This window comes from Marmota flaviventris, chromosome X (assembly GCF_047511675.1).
Source record: "Marmota flaviventris isolate mMarFla1 chromosome X, mMarFla1.hap1, whole genome shotgun sequence".
Classification (NCBI taxonomy): Eukaryota; Metazoa; Chordata; class Mammalia; order Rodentia; family Sciuridae; genus Marmota; species Marmota flaviventris.
In genome coordinates, this window is record NC_092518.1 from 24,346,002 (window position 1) to 24,362,272 (window position 16,271).

General features: G+C 36.4%; 1 protein-coding gene across 4 annotated transcripts in view; it reads right to left on the reverse strand.

The window, feature by feature from the left end:
• The window catches only part of Tab3 (TGF-beta activated kinase 1 (MAP3K7) binding protein 3), a 59,268-nt gene that overhangs the window by 12,250 nt on the left and 30,747 nt on the right, over positions 1-16,271 (reverse strand). For all 4 annotated transcript variants that reach the window (XM_071606482.1, XM_027927423.2, XM_071606480.1 and 1 more), the window contains 4 exons: positions 12,949-13,139; positions 7,800-9,261; positions 6,675-6,835; positions 1,490-1,583 (listed from right to left, as the gene is read on the reverse strand). In XM_071606482.1, the coding sequence (XP_071462583.1) occupies positions 1,490-1,583; positions 6,675-6,835; positions 7,800-9,261; positions 12,949-13,050 (1,819 nt within the window). In that variant the 5' untranslated portion in view covers positions 13,051-13,139. The remainder of the gene's footprint in view (positions 1-1,489; positions 1,584-6,674; positions 6,836-7,799; positions 9,262-12,948; positions 13,140-16,271) is intronic.

Here is a 16,271-nt window from a genome sequence, read left to right on the forward strand (position 1 = left end):
GTTATGCATAGTAAATCTTTCACTGCTTAAAACTATCAGGCTACACAGTGACTAAGCTTCTGAAAATAACTTCAAGGGTACCTGACGAGATTGCTCAACTTTCACAGTCCAATTTTTCTGTTTATTGTTCAGACAGTTCCATTTTGTTTGTGTTCTCCTGCCTCTACTGTTCAGTCTTGCCTAGAAGTGGCAATGAGATATTATATTGTATACTCTTAAAAGATCATAGAAGCTCTCTTAGCTGCCATAATTAAGAGAAATTGTGGGGGCTCAGGGAAAAGGCTGGCTAAAACATTAAGGAAAAATCTGCATCAACTTTAATGTAAAAAAATGGATATAGCAGTAGTTTAATGTTTAAGACAAAGACCTTTTCTTTATGGCTCAAGTTCCATATTATCTTATGTAAACCAAACCCTGGGTGACCAAAAGCAAAGGTCAGCACAGTTTTTCTGTCAAGGGTCTGATAATAGTTTAGACTTTGTGGACCTGTAATACAGTCTCTGTTGCATTTGTGCCACTGATGCACAAAGGCAACCATAGATAACATACAAACAAATGGGGATAGCTATCATTTCACTAAAATTTTATTTATAAATAAATAAAACAGCAGACCATAGTTTGCTAAACCCCGGATCTGTAAATTTTCTGTTTTGATTTCTTTAGAATGGAGCAAGAAAGATTCTAAGGACATTTCTATAAATCACTGAGAATCCTTTTAGATTTTTATGATTTTAGTTCCTATCATAGCCCTTATCTTTTCAGTGTTTTGTCTTTGAGGCTTAAAAAAACATTTGCCTTTGGTTTTTAGACACAGGCTTTCTCTGGATTCATCTCAGTTTATGAAACATTACATTACAGAAGTATGGTAACTGGCAGAAACAGTGTTGGGGACTGACTCATGGTAAGCAGACAATTTGACCAATGAAAGCAATGGTACATGGGCGTATCACTCACATCACTTTATTTCCTAGAGGAAATGAATGAAGGCTGTCTCTAATCTAGTGAACTGGGTAAATGAAAGTTAAGAGAGCTGCTTTAGTAGTATACTAATGTAAGAAATCAAAACACTAAAACTCTTCATGTATCAAAAAAAAATGGCATAGAGTATTTAAAGCTGAAACATCTGATAAACTGATTTGGGATTCCCCATTTTTTTCAGATATTTTAGATGACTGACTAAACTGTACTATATCTTAAAACCCATTGATTTATAAAACATTCACAGTAAGATTAAGAGGAATAAATGCAAAGATATGACATAAAACACTCTAGGTAAGAATAATGATGAAATCGCCAAAGTAAAACTGTTTTTTGATCCCCCAAATCTGATCCATGAGCAAGGGGAAGGGTGATCTCTTTTATAAGGATTATAATCTTATAATGGACAAAAATTGTCTCTTAAATCTACAAAATCAAAATTATTGCTATTTACGCAGCTTAAAAATACCACACTATTAACTTATGGTTTACCAAATAATCAAGTCTATACCTCTAGATTGAAGGAGGTCAACTTCTTTCAGTGTACAGTCAACATTTATCTGGAGTTGTCTGTTCATGCTTCTCAATCTTGTCATTTCCTCAGGCTAGTAAGAAAGGACCCAAAATAGCAATTGTGGGAAAGTCATTATCAAGCCCAACATTTAAGAACTGCATTTCATGTTAATTGTTCTGATTGGGTATTACCAAGAATTCTGCCTTAGTCCATAAGAGGGCATGTTTAAGAAGTCCTAAATGTATATTTTTAAAGGAATAATCAGGTAAAATGGGGACACTGAAATGGCCACATATAAACAAAAGCTGCAATGTAGTGGTAGGCTACAATATTGGACTGTTCTATCATACAATATACTACCATTTTAATCACAGAATATTCTGCTTCTATATTTTCATGACAAGGGAAGCTAAGATAAACAACCTTCTAAACAAACAATGTTCATGATTTTGGTTTTGTCCAACCTGCTAAAAATTATAACAGTACTAATTTTACTAAGTGCTTAGTGTCAGGCATTGTGTTTACCAGGATTCTCCCATTTCTTCCTCTGAACAATTCCCTATTTACTGAATAGGAGATGGAGGCATAGGTCAATTTTCCTTTCTTCAACTGCTTCTTCTGCCTCAACCTTTCTAGCCCACCCAGTTCCTAGGCCTTTCAGGAGCACATATAAGGAGAGAGTTCTAATCTTCAGGTAAGTAAGACTTTTTGGAAGTCTTTACTTCTCTTGCCATTGTCAATTTCTTTACTATTTATATATGCATATATGTGTGTGTGTGTGTGTGTGTGTGAGAGAGAGAGAGAGAGAGAGAGAGAGAACAGTAAAAAAATAAGGTCAGTGTTTGGACTCTAGAGGCACAGGTACTGAAACTTTCAGCATAGTCCAGGTATTAACTCAATTACTAGGGTAGTTTCAACTATAAAAAGAAAAAAAAAAAACATGTATCTGCTACTGTGGGAAAACAGAAAAAAATTCTATTCTGTTAATGTCTTTAACCTTTACCAAAATACATGTATTCAACAGTGAAGAAAAATGAGAAAGAATATCTTAATTCACAAAATTGTATGCTATTAGGAGGTATTATTAGAATAACTGGGAATGTCCATTAAATGAGAAAGGATCAAAAGTTTAAGAGATTTAAAAGGCTTAATAGAAGCTACTATCCCTTAGAATGCTAGAAAAACAAACAAAAAAATCACTCAAAAATATTAGGTATTGTTTTTCTTTCCTCACTTCTATGGGAAACTATGTAGCATTAACATGTAAAATTCTTATACCTTGCCTACCAGGCAACATTGTAACAGTTTAAAAGGTATAATTGAGCATTTACATTAAAGATAAAGCAATTAATTAAGGGATCCAAAGAGTGATGCTATCTTCCTAGGACCATGTAATATAGTCTCTTGAAGGCACTGATCCTTCCTATGTATTTTTGACGGTGCAAAGAGATTTTTCAGCCGTGGCCCTGCATAGTAAAGGTTACTACACATTTGCTTATAACAAAAACAAAAAAATCACTCTGGTCATTAGGCTCATTTTCAAACACACCAGAGCCACTGGAATCCACTAAACTCAGGGTTTATCTGTAAAATTCCTATGTCCCTTTCCTAACTTCTGATTGAGAGGGGAAAGTTGTTTCTGAATAGTTACTGCCACTTGCCAAAAGTATGCTGTGTTTTCATGGAGGACAGGTTTTAGTTAGAATTATTTGCATCTAAAATTCTAAGTTTTTTTTTTTTTTTAAGGGTGGCAGAAATACCTAAGTCAACTGTTATGGCACTTTAACTCTGTGGCAACCATTGTGCCACAGAGACCAACATCGAAGACCACTGTTGATGTTTGGTGACTTATCCACAGATATGCATTTGGGACTCAAAGCTGTGGGGTATCCAAAAATCAACTAGAATAAGATGAATAGTGAGAAATAGCTTGGTAGAAGGAAAACTGGCAGTTCTTTGCCTAAAATTTCCCTTCCTCCATGAAACTGTCTCATCTTTGGATCCAATTAGCAAAAGGCTGTTTCTATCTCTGAACTCTGAAAGTACTTATGTCATTACCAATTAGCAGGCCAACACTTTTGATTTACTACCCTACATAACTTTTCTCTTTCTCACACACACATATATAGATTTATAGTTATATGCACATATCTAAACCATCTTCTGCATCATTTAATATAGTACTTTGTAAACAGCAGACTGAGGGAAAATGACATGCCACATCTCAACATTTCTATTCTCCTTAGGAAAAGATTATTTCACTTCTACACTAAGTTTCTGAAACACACATATGGCTGGTCACAAATGTGCCTTGCAACCTCATTAGGCAAGCACTTCTTAACCAACTTTTTGTACACTGTTTGATTAGAAATTAATTTGTCTAAACTTGAAGGTAGCAATATGTGCAAAAATGTCAACACTCTATTGGCTATTCTTACAACAAAGTGGGACAATGACAGCATTTGCCGAGCACCTACTTCATACCAGGCATATTACATACATTGTCTCTTTCATGTTTACAACAATATTGTATTTGTTATAATTTCCCTTTTATAGAAAGGACAAATCAAATAAGACCAGTTGACTATAGCCAGTGAGTGCCAGACTCCTAAGCCTAGACAGTTATCTTTTCCATTATCTTATGATTCCTCAAATGAGCCTCAATGAGAATTTTGACTAAATGATTTATTTCTTGGTTAATTTCTTACACTAGGAACATGCACAACATAATTCCTTAAGTTAAAGCAAAGCCAAAGTTTTGTAAATTGCTTCGGATTTGTATATTAACAGGTGGGGGTGTGGGGGTGTGTGTGTGTATCATATACAGTAAGCAAAATTCTAGTATTTTGCAACCAATGTTTTATAAGAACACTACTGCTTATTGTATCTTATATAATTCTAAAGAAAATCCCATGGGATGGGAACTCTCCCATACACATTTTATAGAGAAGAAAATAAGCATAGAGAATGTAATTTATCCAAAGATATGAGTGACACAAGTAGGGGAAATAGAAATCAAATTTATACCTGACTCAAAAGCCCACTCACAATCTTAACCACCACGTACAACAAACTGTTCCTCAGCCATGCACTCCTAAGTGTCTTCCATTTTACTATAGGTCTGACAGCAGAATTACAAGGCAATCACAAACCTCTCATCTCTTGATTATCACCCATATAACTACCAATTTCTGAAGCTTGAAGATGGTTCTACACACACTATACTCACTTTATCTTTGAAATCCTCTTTTTAAAAAGTTAAAAATATAGTCAGGGAAGTTTTATCAACTTATCTTTTTTGGTTTTCAAAACTGACTCATCAATAAAAGCTCCAATCTAAAATCTGGGTGCTTTTTTTTTGAAGAACGAACCCAGGTTACATTAGACAGTTTCTGACTTCCAATTTTTTTTAAATAGTTTTATTTAGCAGAGGGTATCATGTAGCAAGTAGTTGATAAGCAAGGTTTATAAGATTAAAGAAAATGCTTAATTTGTTTATGCTGTACAGGTACCTGGAGAATTACAAAGTACACAACCATCATTAAGTAGATTCCCATATGGGTTTTATACTTCAATAACTTTCCTAACCAGAAGACTCAATTAAGATTTTCAAATAGAGAAAATGAGGCAGAAACTGAATTTACAGTAACATCACCTTTAGTTAAAAGATAGCATTGTAATTTTCCAAGTGCTTAATGAAAACTCTTCCTTCTAATGTTAACTGAGAAGAGTCAAAATTAGAAAAAATCTGATTAAATTATTGAATATGCCTAATTCTCAAAAACCTCTTCCTCAAATACTTCTACTGGTTCCCTGTTACCAGCAGAATAAAATTCAAATGCCTTGATGCAGCTTTCAAGGTCTAAACCATATTATACCTCTATGCACATTCATCTTTGGAAACTCATCAGAAATCAGCTTAAGCCAGGGAACTCTATTTATTGCCTTGAGAAAATTAGTCCCTGTCTTGACTTCAAGCCCTCATTATCTTGTGTTCTTTACCTTTTAAAATGCCTTCCCCCTTTCCTCCCTGACTATAGCAATACTAGCAATTGTTTAGGGCAGTGGTTTCTCACCCTTTTTTTTCCTTTAATAATTTTATGAAAATCAGATGAAAGCTATTTTTCCACCTCCCATATGATCACACATATGAAACTGTGCACTTAATTTCAGGGATTTCACAGATCCCCTTTGAAGCCGGGAACCTCAAGTAAAATTTTCTCTATGAGAAAGGACAAGAGGCCTGATACATATATGCTTGTTTCTTTGAACCTATAAGCTGAGAGATAACCCTAAACTTAGTGAGGGAAGGAAAAGTGAGGAAAGGCTCCACAGAAAAAGGTAGAGTTATGTGAGCCTTGAACTACAGGATTTATACATGCAGAATTTTAGAAGGGTCATTCCAGGAGGATAATGTGAGAGGAAAGAAGTGCATAGAATATACTGACAAACCAGATAATGTAGGTGTTCTCTCATTAACCCGGCACCATATATGGCACTTGCCCCAATGTATTAATACAATTATCTATTTTTCCCATTGGCAGGTATGCACTAAGCACCTAGCATAGCACCACACTCCTAAGCTGTATGCAAAAACTGGAATCCATGAATGTTGAAAGGTGAAATGATAGGTTGGATCACAGAAAGCTTGTGGAGTCCCAAGATTTTAGGAGACGTGCTTTAGAATTTTGGGAGTTATTTGAGATCATTAGAACTCCTATACATTAACCAACATGTTGAAAATACCCAAATCTTTTCATCAGAGAAGTTCCCTGAAGGACCACTATCAATCAATACTGTCATCTCAGTTTCTACAATGACTTACATTTGGTGAAATTGCTTTGCCTTAAAACATCCTATAGTCAATACTGTCCCCAAATTCATATTTAACTATTTGAACAAATATATATCCTCTGCTTAGAAGAATAAATGAATACATGGAGAATAATTTATAAAACTTTTGATCAGGGTGCATATTTCTATTTTAACAGAAAGCAATTTGCAATAAATGAGATGCTATACCTTGATTATAACTGTCTTTGAAAATACTGATGAGCCTATTTGCACATGTGAAAAAAAATAATTCTGACAAGTCCTGTATCCATTGTTTTAAAAAAAAACCCTGTCAGGAACAGAACTTAAAAGAAAAACAAATGGCCACTTTCCTATCAAGATCACTTACCGTGGGGATCGCAGTGGTGCAGCTGACTCTTCTGAGGCGTCTCTGCATCAGGTCGTGCTCCATACCATTAACTTCAGCCTTCAACCGCTCTAGCTCCTCTTTCTCAACTTTCAATTGCTTTGCTAACCTCTCCATCCTTGCTCGCTGATGTAACAGCAAGGCTATAGCATTATAGATAAAGTCATTGCAGAGAATAACATTGAATAAGTGACTGGAAAATTTCTATACGCACTGCTAATGTATAAAGCACTCAATCAACTTGGGGGTCAGCATTTACTCTAATGCTTTAATTTAGCTCTTAACTACCAAAATACATCACCTGCACATCCGTCTTGTTCATTCATCTTTTATTTCCCTAAGGATATCCCTCAGTTTCCACAAGATTCTCTTTAACTGGACTTGTGTTTTAAAAGGCTTAATATCAGGCAAACTAACTTAGAATTATAATCACTCCCCATCCATTGCAAGATTACTAAAAAGTACTAAATTCTCCTCTCTTAAAACTATCTGAACATGGGTCTGGGATTGTGGCCCAGTGGTAGAGTGCTCGCCTAGCACGTGGGAGGCCCTGGGTTCAATCCTCAGCACCATATAAAAATAAATAAATAAAGATATTGTGTCCAGTTACAACCAAAAAATAAATATTAAAAGTTAAGATTTTTAAAAATCTCAATTTTTCTATAGGTCTAATATTAGCTACTCCAATAATATTCTTCATTACTAATTTCACTTCTTTTATATTACTTATCAGTACTGTTATGCTCTTCAGACCATCTTCAGAAAAGATTCACATTCTTTGAACTACAGTCTACCCTCCACCCTGTCTGAATCTCTTTTTCCTATTCTGTAGTTGTGACTATCCATTTCACTTATTATTTCACTGGTTGGTATTTTTCCCCAATGAATGTTCTCCCACACAAAATGTTAATAAGTCACAATTTTCACACCTATACATTCATATTTTAAAACAGCGTATAGATGACTCTGAAGCATTAATGTCACTGCCCAACATTTAATAAATATTAAACATTTAATTAAAACTAACCAGCTAACAGAGTGTTATTCAAATAGGAGACTGCCACTTTACCACAAAGATTAACTTTTATAAAAAGGGCTAAAATTTACCTTGTGTATAGGCATAGTCATCTGATCCAGAACTAGAGCTCCTCTGATATTTATGGCTTCCCTTTTCTCCCCCAGAGCCTGGTATCACTGAAATGGGCTGAATAGGTTCTGGTGCTGCAGAGCGCTCTTCTTGGTCCACTAAATTTAAAAGATTTTCAGTTGTTGCTCGGCCTACAGTAATTTTAAAAACTGTAGTTGGGTTTGGTATCACCCGAGGAGATGGCGATGGAGCACATGAAGGTCCAGTTGGCTGTGTATATGTAATATACACAGGATTAACATTAAATGGAGGTTTTGGTTGACTAGACATCCCTCTTGAAGGAGAACTTGAAGGTGGCGTGGTGGCTGTGTACAGTGAATGCTGATTCCGAGGAGAGGGTTGATTACTGATGGGTGAAGGACTCCTAGTAATTGTTGTCCCAGGTCTTTGAGGAGGTTCAACTGTAATTTCTATCTTCTTCATGGAACCTTTGGGTAAGCTAGATGCTGTGTATGGGAGATAGGCTACTGAGTGGCTTCCCTGTTTCTGATAGCTAGGAGGTCCTTGTTGATATAGATGGGGTGGAGTAGTTGAAGGACTAGGTGGCATAAACACATGGGAGCTTGGGTGGCCCAACTGGGAAGGTTGTACTTGATGCTGTGGAGAGCTGAAGGGTGAAGGACACTGAGAAGGAGGAGGTGAATGGTAAGCAGACTGGGGAATCTGCTGCTGTTTGGGAGAATACTGTGAAGGTTGATAGTTCTGTTGGTGTGGATAAACAGGTAAAGGACGTTGGCTATAATGAGGCACTGGGCCTTGTGGTGAGGACTGCCATGGCGTACTCTGAGGAGTTTGTCTTCCTGATGAACTCTGAGATGTCTGTCTAATATAAATAGAACCAGGAGACCCATAGAGATTGCTTGGAATTTGTGGAAGAATCTGTAAAGCTCTTGGTACAGTCTGTCCAGAAGGGAGGTTTTGGGACACTGTAACAGTAATTGGATTTGTACTATACCGAGGTATGTGCATGTATGAAGGAGGTGGTGGCGGCGGCGGTGAAGGCCCTTGCATAGCAGATGGATTCATTCCTGTTTGCAGGGAAGATGGCTGTTGAGGTGGCTGTGAAGGAGGAGTAGCTGCACTTCTGTTCTGTTCATTCATAAAAAATGGATTGTAGTTGGGAGTAGCAGCCACAACAGCTGGAGCTGAGTGTGGTTCCTGAACTAAGCAAATCAACTGTTTACCTGCTGTATGCTGTGGATCAATGTGTCCATCACTTGAGCTATGTACCAGTGTTCGACCACCATTAAGTTGAGCTCCATCTCCTGGGTGGTAGCTACCAGGAGAATGTATACCCAGGTTAATATGCAAAAGGCGATTTCTATTCATTCTATTGTCATCTGGACTATGGTATTCCATATATAAGTATTTGCTACTCTCCTGGGAAAGGGCTCGGCAACAGGCTTCAAGATTGTTGTTATTCTAGGGGAGAAAAATGGTAAAAATAACATTGGCAAAATTAACGAATCTTAATAGTGGAAATCAGGCTTTATACTACTGTCATAGAGTTAAGTAGAGAACAGTATTTTAACCACAAAAAAACTTGATGGTCATCTACCCTGAAAAGAAGATGCCAAATCAATCATATTAGTTTATAAACATTTAGTTCACATTACTAGTACTACCACTACTACTACTGCTACAGAAATGTAAAGTACCTACTAATGAACATTGTGACTCAACCCCAAGTTTTCTGACTCCAAATCCAGGACTCATTTTACACTTGTTGCATCTCAACAAATTAAAATGTTGGGCTAATCTTGGATTCACCACAATTGCTGCAATATATAAGTATAAGCAATATCCATCATTAATAGTTAAATTGATAAAATGAAAACCATTCTTTAGTTTTTAACAGGTACTCTAAACACTGAAGAATAAAACATAATAAAACTGCTGAAATGTTAAAAACAACAAAAATTCTAAAGCAGCCTTTTGCTTTTCTTTTACCCAAATTTATCCCTATATAATTTAAACCTCTATCACTGTAAAGATTTAGGCAAAGCAAAACGATCAGTTAAAAAAACAATTTCATATTTTGAACCATGACTCTGACTTTGCCAGAGTTGATGGTAATTTAACAAAACTGGTCTCAACTGCCTTAAATTCATTCACACTCCCGCTGTCTCAAGTTTCTATCTGCTAAAGGTGACTTGATAAACTTTCAAAATCAAAGATTTGAATTTTCTTAGTTATACACATAGATAGTACTAATAAACTCACATTTTAGTAGTTCTAATCAACAGAAATCAAAGTAATAAAGCCTCCTTTTTTAAAACTTTAAGATATTATAAAGCAGTTGTCCATTAAAATAAAGAATTTTTAACTATTAGAGTAAAACATTATATATGATAAATCTATATAATCCATCATAATCCAATTATGACTTTCTATGTAGCTCATAAACATACACACAAACATAAACATACATACATGTATGTATACACATACATATTCGTTTATTTAAGGAGAAGTACATTTTATATAAAAAATTAAACACTTCTGATGAAGCAAATAAGGTTAAACCTAAAACAGAACCAACAATACAGTAATCTTAGAATTGGGTGAACTCACGAGTTCATCTACTCAAACTCATACTTACAAATGAGGAAAGAGATGGCTGAGGGAAGTTACCATGGCTTAACAACAGGCACTGAACTAGTTAACTGGAGACCTAGTCTAGATTCCTGGTCTCCTGAGCCTCAGTGCTCTTTCCACACAGTAATTCCAAGGGAGAGGTTGTTTGGCCAAAAGGATATTACTAAACTGGAGCTTTAGAAGTGAAACAACACATTCAGTCAAGCAAACTTTTGCAAAATAAATTCTCAGGAATTTAAAGAATTGGCTTCATTGAAACTTCATATCTAATTTTGATCTTTTCCTTATATAAAGCTTTTGATATTAAACTTCAAATGCTTTAAAAAATACTAGAGAAAGAAGTGTTAGTTGACAGTTAAGAAAACAAGAACACAAAGATTTAACTTTTTCTTATCCTCCTTGAAATCTTATTGAGCAAGAGAAAGGGGCTAGATATCAAAAATAATTTTGGAGCTAAAGGATTCAGACTGCCAACTAGAATGTGTCACTGACAGAGTTAAAGGAAAAAAATTGAAAAATGAAAACACAGTTATCTCCAAGCTTTTTATAAACTTATGGATTATGGGGAAACATATTTTACTATTTGATATTTTTATTAATACTCTTGAAATTGCATGCTTTCCACATAATGAATTATGCCCTCTAAATAGTCTCATTACAAAAAGGATCCAAATTCAAACTGATAAAAATGGATTTATCAACTTATTCAATTACATGCCTACAGTGACAGTAAATTTTCCTCTTTATTAAAACCACCAGACAGATTAAAATGCCATATTGGACTTGCTAAATGTCATAAAACAAGAAAAATGGGTGAAAGTGTCAAAGAGTTAATAAATGGTTAAATCAAAATTGTCCAGCTGGATAAAGAGATCAGAATGACTGCCCTGAGACAGGTTTTAAGGCCTATGTTTTAAATGCAAACTTCTAAATTTCACAGTTTTAGAGTGAAGAAACTTTCTAGAGCCAGCAGGTAGTAAATCTGATACACTGTACTAATCCCAAAGGAAGAAAAAAAGTGACTTAGAACAATGTAAATATCAACAAATGTTCACCACACAGAATTTCAAAGGTCTATTCCTTCAGTACAGTTAAGTGACCATAAAATAATGCATGTAATCAAAGGCCAAACAAAATAAGGTCAGAACTCAGTGGGGCCCTAGAATGGGTGAAGAAAGTGATTCCTGGATGTGTTTTCAAGTGGAAGACTCTCTCCTGCTTGGTTTTAGTCCAGTGGGAAGTACCTTTGTTCTACCAGAGACCCAAATGGGGCTAAAGATCTGAGATTCAGACTGGGAATGTGTGTTACAAAAAACAAAGGCAAGCAGGGCATGGTGGTACACCTGCAATCCCAAGCGACATGAAGTAGGAGGCTGAGGCAGGAGGATTCTAATTTCAAGGCCAGCCTCAGCAACTTAGTAAGACCCTCTCTCAAAATAAAAAGGGGATGAGGCTAAGTGGTAAAGTGCCTCTGGGTTTAATCCCTGGTACCAAAACAAACCAAACCAAAAAGGCAAGCTGTAACACAGAAACCATAAGCCCAAGGGCTAGACCTAGTAAAGGGTCTGCAAAGGAAGCACCTGTTACCACCATTATTCTGTACATCTCTATTTGTAACTAAACTTCCCTGTATATAGCTAGGTTATATCCTCAGCTACTTGTACTGCAGTAAGGTAGTATGAACATGGGTACTGACTACCATGTGAAGAAGACCATGGGTAGAGTGGTAGAACAGCTCCCCAAAGTAAATGAATTCGGGAAGTGCCATAACCCCAAACACACCAAGATCCTGTGAAAAATGATACAAAACAGAGGAAGCAGCAGGCCTGTTTTCTGTTATCTCTTTAGTGGGAAGACTTGTCCCTGTAGTACAAGACAAGGGAAATCCTTATGAACTAAAAGTGGATTTACACCTCAAATCAGATATTAGTTTAAGGATTTACCAAACGGAAAAATGGTAAGAAAGACTCAGAAGTGTATAGTCTACTTCTAAAGAAGTTAACATGATAAATTTGAGATTCAAAATTCAATTTTAGGGGTTGAGCTGTAGCTCGGGGGGTGGAGTACTTGCCTAGCATGCATGAAAGTCTGGGTTCCATCCCCAAAATTCAAAAGTTAAATGTAAAGAGAATATTTTTTTCTCTTTGGTACATGCCTTTACTCTTTTCTCAACATCAGCGGTTCTCCATGGGAGAGATTTTTGCCTCTCACGGCACATTTAGCAATGCTTGGAGATATTTTTGGTTGGTACAACTATGGAGAAGCTACTGATACCTAGTGGGTAGAGGCCAGGGAGGCCGCTAAACATCCTACTGGGCACAAAGCTGTCGTCCATAACAAAGAATTATTCAGCTCCAAATATCAACAGTGCCAAGATTGAGAAATCCCACTCAAATTGTCCTAGCCCCCTGCTCCCACACACCTGAAAATTTAAGTTTGTTACCACAATACAAAGCCAACTCTAATTAGGAAAAACTAACTTAAAATCAGTATCACTGGCAGGAAATTTACCTGTAACATGCACTGAGAAACCACACCCTCTGGAATTTCAGGAAAACGTTGCCGAAGATCATGGAGAACCTGAATATCAAGCTGTGGACTGCTTTGCGCCATGCCAGAACAAATGATGGTCAAATTTCTCTTAGGAATTGATGCTAATCGGCTTTCCAAAAGTAATGATCTTCCAACACCACAGTCATTTTCTATTAAAAGAAATTAAAATACAGTTAAGCCTAGCTACATATTTTACTTTATTCAGTTATCAATATTTTAAAAATCAAAAATGCTAAGATAAGTATATCTAATTTTAAGGTTAGAAAACTGAGGGATTCAACTTAGCCAGAGAGTCTGCTGATGTAATATAACCAGTCAGTGGCTTAAAAAAATTCAGCTTCATTTTAATGTGAAAAAAATAATCAGCAGCTAGATTTAAAGTACGTAGTGTTATTATTTGGCAACCATATTATTTTGGCCTTGAGAGAATGTACTTAGGCATAATCACTCATGTTTTTCCAAGGGCTATTTCACTCCTTTAAAGCACAGTAATTATTTTGACGTCTGAAAAGTCACAGATGACACAACGGGACATCTGCCAGAAATGTTTTCTATCTTCCCTCCCAACCACCCTATTTCTCCAAGTCCTGCTGGTCCTGTACTTGTCAACTGTGGTATAACCTCCTCTAAGGAGGCTCCCATTGACATCCTGCCATCCAGTCCTGCTGCCATGCCTACATTAGCTAGAAAGCCTTCTGTGTTACCACTGCAGGATGTGCTTACCCTCATACTAGCCTAAAACTAACTGAATACCTAAGAATCTCTCATATAAAACTTCAGCATCTTCTGGACCATGCTATTATGCCAGAGAGTAGGGAAGTAATCAAAAAATGATGAGAGCATGTGAAAAGGAATGGAAGACAGCCTGAAGAGGCTCCCAACAGTCAAACCTGTAAGAATTTGGACAACAAAATAAAGAACAGTAATGAATTGTATGTCTGTGGAAAAGAGGACTCCACAAGTTCATACCAAAGATAGTTAAATAATAGGTGTGTGTGTGTGTGTGTGTGTGTGTGTATGTATGTATGTATATATATGGAAGAGAAGGGAGGATTCCTACTGACAGTAGAATCCAAGTGGTAAATGTGCAGAATGCTGCAGCAGAAAAAATCATTTTGCAGCCATCACAGTATAGACTGCTTCAAGTATTATCCATCAATGGATGCTAAATCTCGGGGAAATTTGGATGAAGAATAGAATATATTATGCATGATCTCACAAGTGTTTTTCCAAAGCTTGTTAATTGGAAGGGAGTGAATGTAATTATCTAGTGGATAAACTGAACAACACCAGGCCTGTGTGATCAAAATGAAATATTGCCAATGAGGGCCAGATAGACAGTATATACTTCCAGATGTGACATCCTCAAAAAGATACATCACTTTATAGTATTCCAGTCAGGAACGTATAACCTAAAACTACTCATGAAGAAACTGACAAATCCAAAGAGAAATGTTCTATTTTTAAAAGGGGGGAGGAGCAAGGTGTGGTGGCACACACCTGTAATCCTACCTCGTTGGGAGGTTAAGGCAGGAGGATCAAAAGTTTGAGGCCAGTCTTAGCAATTTAGCCAGACCCTATCTCAAAATAAAAGAGGGCTGGAGATAAAAACGCAGTAGTAGAGCACCACTGGGTTCAATCCCCAGTGCTGGATGTGTGTGTTATTGAGGGCGGCGGGGGGGGGGGGGGGTGTGGTGTTGGGTAATGTTGTCTTCAAAAATGCCAATGTCATATATGACAAAGGCCAGAAAAATGTCCCAAGTTAAAATAACAAAACCATGACAACTAAAACTAACCTGATCCTAAATTGAATCTTAAGGTTCAGGAAAGATGTCATACAAAAAACGGATCAACAGACAAAAATGAAATATGGATGTTATATTACAAGTATTCTATTCATATTGAATGTACTAAGTGTACTGAATTGATAACTGTTGTGGCTGCATACAGGAATATTCCTAATTTTAGGAATTAGACAATGAAGCTTTTAGAGATAAAGGGTATACAACTTATTCTCAAATAGGTTAGGAAAAATATATATCTTATATATGTGTGCAGACTCAAACGTGCATATATACATATATACACACAGAGAAGAAACGAACTATAAAGCAAACAGGGAAACGTTTTGACATGTACATCTAGGTAAAAGCTACACAGTATTCTTTGTACTTTTATTTTTGCAATTTCTGTGAGTTTCAAATTACTTACAAATAAAAAGTAAAAACAAAAAGATGAAAACAAAACCCAAATACCAAAAAAAAGCCTGTAGTCTTTTCAAGATCCATGCTTCATTCACTACTGCATTTCCACAGCCCAACCCCAATATCTGCTCAAATACATTAAAAGATGAATTGACTGTACTAAACTATCCTGATAAAACATTATTTGTATTTAGAAATATATATATATATATAAACCTTTTTTTTTCTTTGAGGGGGGACCAGGAATTGAACCCAGGAGCCTTAACCACTGAGCCACACCCCCAGCCCTTTTTATATTTTATTTAGAGACAAGTTCTTGCTAAGTTGCTGAGGCAACCGATCCTCCTATCTCAGTCTCCCAAGCTGCTGGGATTATAGGCATGCACCACCATGCCTGACCTTCCTAACTTGTCCCCCACCCAACCCTTCACAAATACTGGGGGAGCAGAGATCACTTATGTACAGCAAACTGTAAATACTTAGGAAAAAGAAAAATAAGTTCTGGCCACTATATCAATGGGTACATTTTCCCAGTTTGCCCCTTTCAAAAGTATTCCAAATCTGAAATGCTGGGATTCTACTAGATTAATCATCTAGGCTTTAATTTAAAATGCAAATTATTTCAAAGCCCTAAGTAATTATTTAACTTTTTTTTTTCTGAAACAGGGTTTTAATAATCCTCTTTTTTTTTGGAGGGGAGGAGGTACTAGGAATTGAACCCAGGGGTACTTTAGCACTGAGCTTCATCCCCTGTACTTTTTATTTTTATTTATTTTTTAAATAACTTTTTATTGTATTTATTTATTTTTATGTGGTGCTGAGGATTGAACCAAGTGCCGCACGTGTGCTAGGCAAGTGCTCTACCACTGAGCCACAACTCCAGCCCTGTACTTTTTATTTTTTTGAGAGTGGGTGTTGCTAAAATTGCTGAGGGTCTCTCTCAGCTGCCGAGGCTGACCTTGAACTTGCAATCCTCCTGCCTCAGCCTCCCAAGTTACTGTGTTTACACATGAATACCACCTAATAATTGACCTTTTTGATCAAAATAAACACTGCCTGCCACTTTCACAATAAAGC